The sequence below is a fragment of the Lissotriton helveticus genome, chromosome 12 (genome assembly GCF_964261635.1).
Source record: "Lissotriton helveticus chromosome 12, aLisHel1.1, whole genome shotgun sequence".
Classification (NCBI taxonomy): domain Eukaryota; kingdom Metazoa; phylum Chordata; class Amphibia; order Caudata; family Salamandridae; genus Lissotriton; species Lissotriton helveticus.
The window spans coordinates 740,796,261-740,809,359 of NC_136073.1; the positions used below are offsets into that span (position 1 = coordinate 740,796,261).

Sequence of the window (13,099 nt, forward strand, 5' to 3'; positions counted from 1 at the left end):
TGTTGCTACAGTGATTGTAACCAGAAAGAGAAGGGAAAGCGAAGGAACAAAGGCGCGTATCATCAAAACCCCATCACTCCCCTTGTATCCCCAAACCATCCACTTCCTGTTTGTTTCTGCCCTCCAGGTAGTCAGTCAGTCAGTCAAATTACTTTATTGCGATAACTTAATATCATATAAAGACAATGGCAGGTCAAACATACACATACAGCAAATACAACAAAGACATTCATCTAAAAACATTTAAGATACAGTACTATAAAAATCATACATCAATTTACAATTCATAATGATGTGATGATGAAAAGTGCAAAGTGCTATAGTGCAAACAAGTGCTAAAATGCAAAAACTAAAAAACTAGAGAGAGGAAATCCCTGAAAAATAGGCGTTACAGACACGAAGGTCCCTGAGAAAAAATCATGTATAACTACAAGTCCTAATATAAGCACATATAGATACGTGTAAATAAATACATAAAAGGTACCTATGTGGGAAAAACAACAGCATTTTTTAATCTATCATTCCTACTCCTAATAGCTCTAACCAAGAAACTAGCTACACAGGACATGATCTTGGGAGTCTGTAGAAGCTGCAAATAAATAAGAGCAGGTTTAACCTGGATAAATCCAGCTTCCTTAAGAATAGGCACCAGAAACTTTCTCCTAGCATCAATGTAGTGACTACAAAACATCACAAAGTGCATAGTGTTTTGTTCGGAGAAATGATCACAAGAACATGGTAACGCCTTATCAGGGGTACTCCATACAGGATAAAAACCAAGGTTAAAATGTATCAAATTAAAACGAAAACGAGTTAAAATAAACCTGTGATAAGAATGGGTCACTATATTCAGATAATTCTCTGGGCCATCGGGTATAGACAGTAATAAACCAACCCTAACACTGGGTTTTTTCAACTCTCGTTCTTCTCTTTCCAAAGATAGGAGCTCTTTCATTGCAAGTTTTGTGGACTCTATATCTTTAGATATTATAGAGTCTGCGTCGAAATAAAGCTCAGGCCTCCCCAGCCTTGTGAAGTTTTCCTTAATGTATGTCAACCAACTAATATTGTTAACTTTGTCCAAACACAGACAGTCTCTCATAATAATATGGTTTAAGGGGATTTCCTTATTAAGCCACAGCCTCAGCCAAGCAACTAACGGTGCTATTTTTATTAGGTCTGTAATGTAGCCTTCCCCTAATTCCATATGAACAGTGTGGGACGGGGTTGACTGTGGGACTCCGAGGATTGATCTGAAAAATGTATTTTCCATCGTCTGTAAAGGAACCAAACCCTTATATCCCCAGATTGATCCGCCATAAGATGCCACTGAAATACATTTGGCTTTATAAATTTTCAGTATGGCTGTGATTGGCCTAGCCCCGAGTTTCTTAGAAAACCCTTGAAGGGCTGCAGATGTTCTAGCTAACAAGGTTGCTCTATTCTTCACCTGAGGTCCCCAGTTGCCCTTCTCGTCAAAGGTAATCCCTAAATAGGGAAAAGAGGTTACACGAGCAAGTTTTTCTTGTCCACAGAGAAAAGTTTTATGATAATTTTTCCTAGTTACCCTGCCCATAAGCATAATTTGAGATTTTTTTGCGTTTACTTTCAGATCAAGAGAGCACATAAACAATTCAAAGGCGTCCAGGAGTCGTTGGAGTCCCACCCCGGTACGTGCGAGAAGAACCGCGTCGTCCGCGTAGAGGAGAACAGGAATCCCCTGTTCCCCCGCACGCGGAATGTCGAGGGTTACGTCCCTAAGGGCGGGCTCCAAGGCGTTCACATATAATGTGAACAACAGAGGCGCCATAATGCACCTCTGTCTAACTCCTTTCTCTGAGGCGAAGACATCAGTACACCTTCCTTTGGAGGAGAGTCTGATTTTTGCAGTAAGGCCAGAATGTAAGTCAGCCAATAAATTGACTATTGACCTATCCAAGCCCATTTCCAGTAATTTTGACCAAAGCTTAGATCTATTGACCAGATCAAAGGCTGAGGAGAGGTCCATGAAACCGAGGTACATGGACCCCTCCGTAGCCCTGGTGTATTTCTCAATCAGCAGGTGGAGATTAAGGCATTGATCAAGGGTACTTCTTTTAGGTCTAAAACCGTATTGCACATTTGTCAAAATGCCATTCTCGTTAACCCAATCATTTAATTTTGCTAGTATGACTCTTCCTAAGATCTTAACTGATGAATCGATCAATGAAATTGGTCTATAACATGCAGGGTCCTGCCTATTTCCCTTTTTAAACACAGGAACAATAATAGATAATTTCCATGACAGAGGAATATTATCATGGCTTAATGCATTAAAGACCCTGCAAAGTAATCTTGACCAAAAATTAGGAAAGCATTTAAAAGCGTCTGCAGGAACACCATCGGGTCCTGGCGCCTTTTTCTTGAGGGTACAATCAATGGCATTTAAAACTTCCGATACTTCGAAGTGCAAATAGTTCCCAGTAGCGTTGGTGTCAACCGCCTGGGCCCCAAGATCTCCACTGGTATGGTCTGAATAGATCTCACTAAAATGTTTAACCCAACCTTCATCAGGGATATTAGGTTCAAGGGGCGAGTTTTCCTCCCCTGTGAATAAGGGCTGATTGACAATCTTCCAAAATTCTCCACTGTTTTTCAATACTGCTGGGTCTGAAAGCTGCATCCAGGCCTCGTCTTTAATCTGTTTTTTCCTAACTGCTATGGCCTTTTTATACTGGGCTCTACAAGTAATAATGAGTTCACGATCTTTCGGTACAACTTTTAAGGTTTTTAACAGTGCAGAATGTGCTTTAGAACAGCTGCGATCAAACCATCTTTTGATGGGCATTTTCCTAGGTATAGAGGTGACAGATAACCTAGAATTGATCTTACTACATATACTAGCGAACGCAGATGTTACGTCCCTATCTTCAGATCCACTAGATAGGCACACTCCAACTTCACCCTCAGCCTCAAAGAGTACCTCCTGTATGAAAGATTCAGGAATTATACTGTCCCATTTCAGTCTGCGTCCTTGGTCTTTAGCCTTAAGTACATGTTTGAAACTACAGGGGCCATTATTTTGCCCTATAAAGTCTGTGGCCACAATGTCCAAGGAGACGGGATTATGGTCACTGAAAACAGAAACCACAGTTTTATACATTAAAACCTTAGCTAAAAAACATGCTGAAATAAATATGTAATCAAGAATAGAGCCATTGTCAATTCCCTTAAATGTAGGGGCCCTCTCCCCCCCCTCTCCGCAGCCAGACTCATATAGGTTCCATCTTGCTAAAAAGTTCTCTAAACATTCCCCCTGTTTATTATGTTCAAGATGAATAGTCAAACAGTTTGGGGGGAATCTACATCATCGCAAACACACATTAGTGAACACGGGTGTATATTAAAATCACCCAAAAACACAATTCCAAAGGAATTAACATTTTCACTATACACTGACAAGAACAAATCCAATCTATCTAGGCTATGTGAAGTACCATCAGATGCGTTGGAATTATAAAAATGTATGAATAAAATGTTAGGGAATTCAACAGAAGAAAGTTCAACAATTAAACAATGCTCGGATCCCGAGTCACATTTCTTTAGGCTCCCATTAATATTCAATTTAAAGAGGGTTAACAAACCTCCCTTAGCTCTTCCAGCAGTGCTAGGCACTGCAGGTATACAAAAAAGGCTATAGCCATCTAAAGAAAAGCAATTATTTTTGTCCCACGTTTCCTGCAATGCAATAATGTCGAACTTATTCATCAACTCTAACCATGCAACATTGCCTATTTTTGCCTTAATTCCCGCAATATTCCAGGTAAGTATACTAAATACTGATGCACAATTCTCTTCACGACTTGTGTGATCAGGCAAAAGTCAATCATTTTGATCCATAGAGGACAGAGGTGCATATCGATTAGACACCAAAAGTGGCTGTACAAAAGGATTTTGATAAACGGGGAGAGCTGGGTGATTTGAGGTATTTTGATGTTGTTCTCCACCCCATCTAATGTTTGAGTCCCAATTGTTATCCCTCCCAAAGGCTGGGGTCCTGGGGTAGGTTACATTCTGTTGCTCTCCATAAAAAAAATTTAAAGTTAGAGGAACAACAGTGCCATTCCTACGTTGGGGCGGTAGTAAGTTAGTGAGGATGCTTGGCAACACACCTATATGTGAAAAACTAACTGCCACACAATCCCCTTTAAATTTCTTGGGACGATTTCCTAGCCAGGAGACCCTTTTTGCATTTTTGATCTCTTGAGCCAGTTTCTGAGCCCCCCCTGGGGCTAGTCTCATGTTATGTGTAAGCCATTGCAAGGCCTTATTAGATAGATTTGTAGGAGTTTCCACAATGCCAGCTTCTAGAGGGGGAACGTTAGCTAGTACTAGGACAACAGGGGAAGCTTCCACTATAAATTGTAAAGGGTCTGTTGGCAGGGGCTGTTCTGGGGGAATTTCAACTATTAAGGGAGCAGCCCCTTTCCCAGCTATGTCATTAGTTTCCAATGCCACTACTTGCGTACGGGAGTTATTAGAAAATAGTTCATCTGTAGCTTCACCCTCGGGGGTAGCATGCTCTCCATGGTTATTCCCCATATTAACGATCAAGGTGGAAACATTTTCAACTCCCTCCACTAGCTTATTCTGCTGGCCAGCAAGCTTTTTGACCTCAGTTTGTAATTTATCTATTTTAGCAATTAGAGGTCTAACAATGGCTTTAATTTTGCTTTTATTAGTTCAGCAATTTTAAGGAATAAATCATCATCAACATTAAACGTTGCCCTTCGCTCTGCATGTTCCTTTAAATTAGCCTTTGGAGTATTTGCCCTCTTCTTCCTTGCCCCTGATCTTAACCCTCCCCGTTTTGGCTGCGGTTTTACCCTAGAGTATTCAGCCCGGGAGGCATGATCAAGTGTCGATTGGTCTTCATCTGAAAGACAAGCCTGTGTATCTACTTCAGAGTCACTGCCTATGTGGTTTACAGAGTCCACAATAAATAACTCAGGGCTCGGCACAATATTTTCAGTAAGATTGCCATTATCCTGGTTAACAAAAGAGATGGATTGAGCTCCACAGTCAATTTCCGATGATGTAATATCGTCCGTGGAGGGAGATATGGTCGGGCTCACAAGTCTTAAGTCTGGTGATTGACTCAGGCCCAGGGATTCTCTCCTCTGTGTATTAATTTTTTTCACAGTTTGAACCATATAGTTATCCATCGTATTTGCAGTAGGACCAATAGGAGCAAGACCTTTTTTCCTCATACTACTACAAAAATGGAAGACTATGTCCACAAACAATGGTAGATGTAAATATTAAGTACAGCAGTGGCTTAATTGTGCAATGGAATGTACCTTAGGCATCCATAGGCGACCAACAGAGTTTCTGGCCCAGTCCCTGTCGCCTCCTGCCGCTGAGGGCCGTAGAGGGCCCGCCCTTTGCCCGGGCTTAGCCCCGGGCGTCCCGCTCGCGTCCCGTGAGGCGGGGGTGTCAGCTGTTTTATGGCGCCAGCGGCGCTCTTTCACCTGCGTCAATCACGCGCCGCCGCGAGGCCTGCCGGGTGTTGTGGTTCCCGGAGCGGCGGCACGACACTGGAAAGCAGAGTGACTCTCGGCGGTGGCGGCTTGGCGTCCTCTATTCCCCTGGCGATGTCGGCGTGTCAAGGTGAGTTTTCCGTTTTTCCCCCGCTCTGCCGGGGTGTCAGCTGTTTTATGGCGCCAGCGGCGCTCTTTCACCTACGTCAATCACGCGCCGCCGCGAGGCCTGCCGGGTGTTGTGGTTCCCGGAGCGGCGGCGCGACACTGGAAAGCAGAGTGACTCTCGGCGGTGGCGGCTTGGCGTCCTCTATTCCCCTGGCGATGTCGGCGTGTCAAGGTGAGTTTTCCGTTTTTCCCCCGCTCTGCCGGGGTGTCAGCTGTTTTATGGCGCCAGCGGCGCTCTTTCACCTGCGTCAATCACGCGCCGCCGCGAGGCCTGCCGGGTGTTGTGGTTCCCGGAGCGGCGGCGCGACACTGGAAAGCAGAGTGACTCTCGGCGGTGGCGGCTTGGCGTCCTCTATTCCCCAGGCGATGTCGGCGTGTCAAGGTGAGTTTTCCGTTTTTCCCCAGGTAGTCAGATGTGACCCATGAGACTATCCCTTATATGTGCATGCCTCCACATTAAGAGATTCAGCCCAGTAATTCCTAGGAGTGATCATGAGACCTTGGTTTTCCGCCCAAGATCCCCATACACCCAAATGGATCTTGATAGTCAAAGGGTACTATAACAGCCACAGCCTACGTCTCACATGACTAGCTCACAGCCATAGACATAGCTTCTGCGTCAGTGCTCATTGCATTCGATATCTCAGTGGAACGCTACACAGCTGACCGCGGGCCAATGCTGCAGCGACAGAAGCTGTTAGAACTTCCTCAGGAGTGCCAGGCAGACAGGAGTGACTGGCCACAGGTCCTCATAGTCAGAGCCACGTGTCCCCTGGAGGTATACTTTACTATTGAGACCAGAACCGAACACCAAGTGCATCCCTTTGGCACTTTACTCCCAGGGAAGATAAGTGCCAGCATTTGTAAAGCGCACAGCTACCTCCAGAGAGGTGTCCCGGCGCTGGGGGCCGTCGGGAAGATTAAGCAAGCTATTGCCCAGAGTCACATGGTGCTGGGCTAACCTGCTGTTGGAGCCGGGGATCGAACCATGAACCCTGAGGTCCGGAGTCAGGCACCCTGGCCGCTGCGCCACACCTCTTCCACAATACAATGGCGTTAACAAAACTTGAGGGCCCCGGCAAAGTGCATGGATGCCCCTCCCACCCTTCGGACCCAGTCACGAGCTACCAAGCCAGGAACCCGCCGACCGTTCACAGTGCTGTAGATGGCCCCTTGGAGCTCAGGGGCCCCAGCACCTCAGGGGTTGCGGGGGCTAATGTTACGCCACTGGGTAGATACTGAGCCTTCAAAGACTTATTCAGTGAGATGGTGTGAGGTCGAAACTCGGTTTTCAATGAAGCCACATCAGTCAATGAATGTGGGTGCAACCAATTCCTTACCTGAAACAGAAAAAAGCATTTTACAAAATGTTGTACATAATTATGAGAGGGCATTTCAATGGTATGCAGCTATTCAGGTCATAATTATCGTGCATTGGGGACAGCTTGGGCTGCTTCTTCTAGGACGCATATCAAATGGTCACACTATGCGTGGCCTATTAGTGCTTAAAGGAGGCAGTAGCAGTGAGTTTGAGCTGACACTACCCCTGCCCTGCCTGTAGATGTTGCCAACATCTGCGTCTGAAGTGCTTGGGCACACTGTTGCTAGACGACTGCCAGCAGCACTAGCACGGGTAAAGAGGCTGAGCTCTGTTTGTGCTGCTCGAAATCTGCTGCTGCTTCAATGGGACGGTCATCCTCAGGCCCAAACACACCTCCACCAACCAAACAATGTGAAGAGCCCACCTCAGGACACAGAGGTGACCAAGATGTGTAGGTCAAAGTGCCCACAGTCACTGAAAGGTGACCCTCGACAGCCTGGGCTGAAATCGGTCATTATTCCTCAGCGATGAGCAGGTACAGGTGCCCTTCTTCTTTTGTGAGAAACCCACAAGATATGTATGCAGTTCCTTGGTATTTCTGATCTAGGTGGTACAGTCTTCTACCATAGGTCTCTGAAATATGTCACTGAATTTAGAGAGTGGTTCTAGTACTGACTTAAAACCAGATACTATGGGATGGCTCCATAAGCACCTTAACCCTTCTCTACTGTGACAGGACACTGGCTTCCAGTAGACCAATAAAGGCTCATTAGCGGTCAGTTTTTACCCTTACTTACTTGAAGTTTATAAACAGAGTTTTGAATATTTCACAAGTGCAACTCTGGAACATGCTTCAGGCTGGTCCTGCCTCTTACTTATTCCTTTGAAACGGGTCCAGTCACAGTTGCTCTGGTGTCTGTAGGAAGGTGTGTGGGGTTTGGAGGGTCTTGACAGTGGAGACCCACAACACAGGCACAACAAGGGAAAGACTTCCTCACTTAACCTGGTGTGGGTAACACTTTTAGCAAAGAATGAAGCATGGGGGGCTAGGGGTTTTACCACACTACAAAGAGACCCTCTGCCTCCTTTCCACCACACCCTAGGACCTAGTTGACTACAATGAACCTCCTAAGTGTTGTGGGCACGATCTGCAAATCATGTCACAGTTCAGAGCTCTCTAACCCTCTGCCAGAGGATCCATTACAGTGCAGGAAATCAAAATGGATTCCACCGCGGCCACATGTAACATGCACAATGCAGCAGAGCCTACGATGCATACGCTGGTTGCGCTCATGATTGTCATCCATATCCCACACGGATGGAGTGAAGGACCCAGTGCAGCAATGGGGGAGTTGGGGGGGGGGGGGGTCAATTTTAAACACAGGAGTGCCAGTAAGCAACTCTCTTTTGCTTACTGGCGCCTGTCCTTTTGCTCAGAACTGAGAAGGTATGTCCGCATTCAGCAGACTTACCTAAAAGAACTGAAGCACCGAAAGAGGCGTTTTGCGTCATGGTTGGGTCACCTCTCACAGTCTGTGGCTACTCTGACCTACACTTCATGATCACTGCTGTGACTCAAGGTGGGCTCTTTGCAGTAGGCTCCTGGTGTCATCACTGTCACTGCATTACAACCCAATGAGCTGTTGGTTGTCATGTTTCGGAAAGGAGGGGGCAGATAGTTTGCCCCTACAAGTCAAAAAGCCCTGCTCTGGGTCACATTCAGTGTCACATGGATCCCACAGCATGCATGGATCATTGTTTCTGCTTAAGTGAAAAACAAGAAAAAGAACAGTGTAATACTAAAGGGAAAGCAAGGTGGGGGTGAACCCTCTGCAGATCCACTCATTGGCCCTTTCTGTTCCAATATAAGATTTTTGGTACATTTATAGGACAAGATGTGCAGGTGGTTAGTGGAATACATACCTCATCTATTGGCAAAGGCTTGTGTAGGGCTTCACAGGAGTAAGAACCACCACAGTTATTTATATTTGGTTGTATTACTGTTTATGTAAAACATTCATATTGATCAGTGGCTTGTTTGGAAATTTATAGTTACATTTGAAGTAAGGACATTTAGAGTGCGGTGGAACAATATAAGAGATATACATCCTTGCCTGCTTTAGAACAGAGGGAACTACTGGTTGACCAATCTTGGAGCCACTGCAGTCAATCAAAGGCGGAGAATCACCTTTCATGCATCAGAAGACCCACCATATTTGAGGTGTCCTCCTGATACATATTTACCCTGCCTGTGTACACTGTGAGAGGCATGAATGTCATAGGCAAAGAAAACAACAAATAGGCCCCACACATAGGCAGAAAATCTCTTATGCACCTGTCATTGATTGTTCTTTTTCACAAACAAACTGGAAATATTTGTATGTCTCTCCAAAACCTTTTGTATCTCATTAAAACAGTGAAGATTGCACGGCACTATATTGTTTCCTATGCTGTAAATTTAGCAGGAGCCGGGAGGCTTCAAGAGAAAGAGAAAGATAGGAAGGGATAGTAAAGAGAAAGCAATCAGAGAGGGAAAATAGAGAGAGGAGAGAAGAAGAGAGCGAGAGTGGATGGATGGAATGAGAGTGATAGTGCAAGAAGGCGAAGAGAGATGGGCTTGTTTGAACATTTTTCCTAGTACTGCTTGTGGTTCCCCAGTCCAGTCCTGGTGACAGAGGCACATGAAGTGGCCTTGGTGTTTCAAAACTGACCTCCAAGGGCTCCAGCACACCGGGAAATGCCGGGTCGAATAAAAGACCTGCCCGTCCCTGACACAAAAGTTAGTTGTTAGAGGGTTACTAGGTCCTGAAGGAGTCTGTAATAAGTCTCCAGCCTCAGCATCATCTGTAATAAAAGTACAGCTGCAGTGTCTCCCTCATCGATATATTCATCAGTGGAGGGTACACGCTGGAAAGAAGATGTAGTAGGTAAAGCAGCGACCGTTAGGTATACGTCCCTTTGCGTCCCTAGGTGCTCTAACTCCTTGGAGGGTGGAGGTGTTAGGGTTTGAGAAGAAAGACTCCTCACTCTGTTGACTGCCAAGTCCTGGCACTCACCTAGCTCAAGATATACTGGACAAGGCTACTATAGTGAGTGGCTTCACAGTACGTTGCCTCGATAACACAGCAAGACTTAAAATAACACAGCATAGCGTGTGTTTGTAAACTGCACGTTCACCCAGGAGCACCTGGTGCTAAATAACAGTTGTTTATTGTTCGCTGACTCAATGGCACTCATTTTATCCACCTCGTGGAAAATGAAATGCTGAACAGGCCCGATTCTAACCTATACACGTGGGGTCAAACACAGAGGCCTGCAGTGGATGCCTTAGTTCAGGGAGCCACCAGACCCTGTACAGGGAGGAGTGATTACGGACAGGAGGCTATATCCTACTGGTCTGGTGGCTCAGTGGACTAATGCATCCGCTGCAGGAGACTACGTTTGACCAGAGGGTCACAGGTTAAAATCCAATCAGTTGCCGTATTATGAACGTACCCTGGGGGGGCGCAACGGGCGTTTGTGCCTGCTTTGCGCGCCCCTTAGTCACTTTGGTATTACAGAAGGGACCGTAGACGCTTGTGCAGCCCCTTTTGTAATATCAGTAGCCCTGACAACATAAAGCGCCAGAGCTATCTTCAGGGACATTCCTTCATTTGCATGGGGTCGTGCCCCATGCAAATGAGGGAATCATTTTGCATGTGCGCCCATGCCGCATTACAGACGCGGGCGCAGAGACAAAGGAGCTCTCAGGAGACGCACTGACAGCGCGCCACCCAGTGCGCCTCCTGGTGGCAGCCCTCTGGAGGGGTGAAAGGAATCCCATACACATGGTCAGCGCTGTTTAATTCTGGGTGCCATCTTTCCTATAAGCCCATCTAAAGACAAATGTGTACCTACACCCTAACCAGCTCACCAAGTGGCAGGGCTGACTCCTCAGCAGTGTTGGAGGAGCATCGCGCCACTGGCTCAGAGCCAGCAGCTGAAAAATAAAACTATATTCTATCATTGTTTTATATTTCACATGCTGGCTGAGCCAGTGTGCATAGGGAGGGGCGGGCCAGGGCCATGGGGGGAGCAGGAGGACTGGTTGGTGCACTTCTTTAGGTGCATGTGTGTTTTGCTGGCCGTCTTAGGCCAGCCAAACACACATGAGCACTTAGGTTCCTCCAACCCAGCTGTATTGAACAACCGGGCTGGAGAAATAGCACAGAGTCGCTGTCCTGTGCAGAGCGTCAAACCAGCCTGTTCAGGCCAATCCCCATGCTGCTCTCATAGCATGAAAACAGCATGGGGATTGCACAGGAAGTCTGTGATGCCGTCCCGGTGTCTGCTGGGACCAGGAAGAACACTGAGGCACGACCCTACACGGGAGGTGGCCAGCAGCTTCAGGTAAGTTCCTTTTAAAAAAAAATATATTATTATACTCCCCCGCGCTCCCCATCTCACGCTCCCCCCACGCCCACTCCACCCGCCCCTACCACTTTTTGTTTGTAGTGGCCACCACTGCCAAGTGGATGGTACTTTAGAGTCACTAAAATGATTATGCAGGACACAAATGTCACAACTTCACTTACCACTTATAGAAATGGGATTCTTGCATCTGTTCTCTAGTCTGTTTTTAAAAACCTTAGGTGTGCATCACTGGGTAAGACAAATATTAGTACAAATATATAATCATGGTGACCCAGGCATAATCTTTGTAATTTTCTGGCCCGATCTGCTTTACCGCTAACTTAAAAGTATTGCTTTTTTTCAGAAACGGCGGGTCTCTGGCCTGGAAGAGCAGCCAATAAGCTATAAATGAAACAATGAAGTAGAGGGAGGAAGGAAATCCCTGCCAAACCTGAATGGACTGGAATGGGGAAGTCAGCTTTTCGAAGTCTCCTAGGATCACCACAGTGTGTTCACCTGGTCCTTAGTGTCCTTCTATTAATATCCCTCTGCAAACAGGGTAAGACTATTCAGATCACACGACTGTCTTCTCTTGCCTAAGCAGGCGCAGAAGTATTATTCAACACATAACATGATATATAAAGATGCATTTTCATCATCTGGTGACCATCATGTATTTTTGAACAAATGGGGGTGCACTGAACTTAATACAAAAGTCCAAATAATTTTCTTTCTTTTTCGTCTTTTATTTCAAACTTGACAGAGGTGCACAGAGACATCCAACGCGTTTCTTTCCTCAAAACCACAGCAGTTTTTGAAATAAAAGTTGAAAAATAAAGAAAATAATTTGGACTTTTGTATTATGTTCAGTGCACCTCCATTTGTTCAAAACGTTGTGCGAATCTGTAACCAGAGGCACCGAAAGGTGACAGGTGCTGGAGTCTTGTGCATGACAATCCCTATAAGCCAGCAGGAAGAGAGTGAAGTACTAACCGATTGGTCCGTTACCTTGTATTTACTTTTGGATTATCATGTATTCCAGTTGTGGGTTACATGTCAAAATACATCATACACAGAAATATCGTCTGACATTAAAATAAGGCTCTAAATATTGTTTACAAAAACCTTGCCCTTTTGGGGGGTATATTTCCATTATTAACCCCAGTGGGACAATATATTTGCAGACTATACTTAGGCCATGATTTTTATGTCAGACAATATTCTGACAATGAGATTATGGCAACTCACACAGAAAGTAAGCGGTAGGAGGTAAAATGTCCCACTTCAACCTCCTGCAACACCTATTTACCCACAAAATAGAAGGGGGACTGTGTACTGATGATCACTGTGATCAATGGTTGGGGGAACACACAAGGGTTTTAAAAGTGCCCTCACACACAGCGAACTGTGTCATGCTTCATCATAGGGCTGCTAACATACCTCCGCTTTGACCAACGCTGGAGGTGGAGCAATAGGGAGGGGGAAGACAATACAACACGTAAGTGAAAACAGTATGGGATCACAAGTGAACATAGGTGCAGAAACAGTGATTAAAACTAGTCACAGGGAATCCAAAATACAACTTTAATCTTGGATACCCTGTCCAGAGTAAAAAGGTCACTTCAAGACCAGTGGATGGTGGTATGGGGCACTATGATGAGTCACCTATCCCTCCATTCTTCAAAACCGTCGACATGAT

The 13,099-nt window shown here is 45.6% G+C and overlaps 1 protein-coding gene across 3 annotated transcripts in view; it reads left to right on the forward strand.

Moving 5' to 3' along the window:
• Positions 1-13,099, forward strand: part of HJV (hemojuvelin BMP co-receptor) — an 89,314-nt gene that overhangs the window by 52,770 nt on the left and 23,445 nt on the right. For all 3 annotated transcript variants that reach the window (XM_078671521.1, XM_078671523.1, XM_078671522.1), the window contains one exon: positions 11,765-11,959. In XM_078671521.1, the coding sequence (XP_078527647.1) occupies positions 11,866-11,959 (94 nt within the window). In that variant the 5' untranslated portion in view covers positions 11,765-11,865. The remainder of the gene's footprint in view (positions 1-11,764; positions 11,960-13,099) is intronic.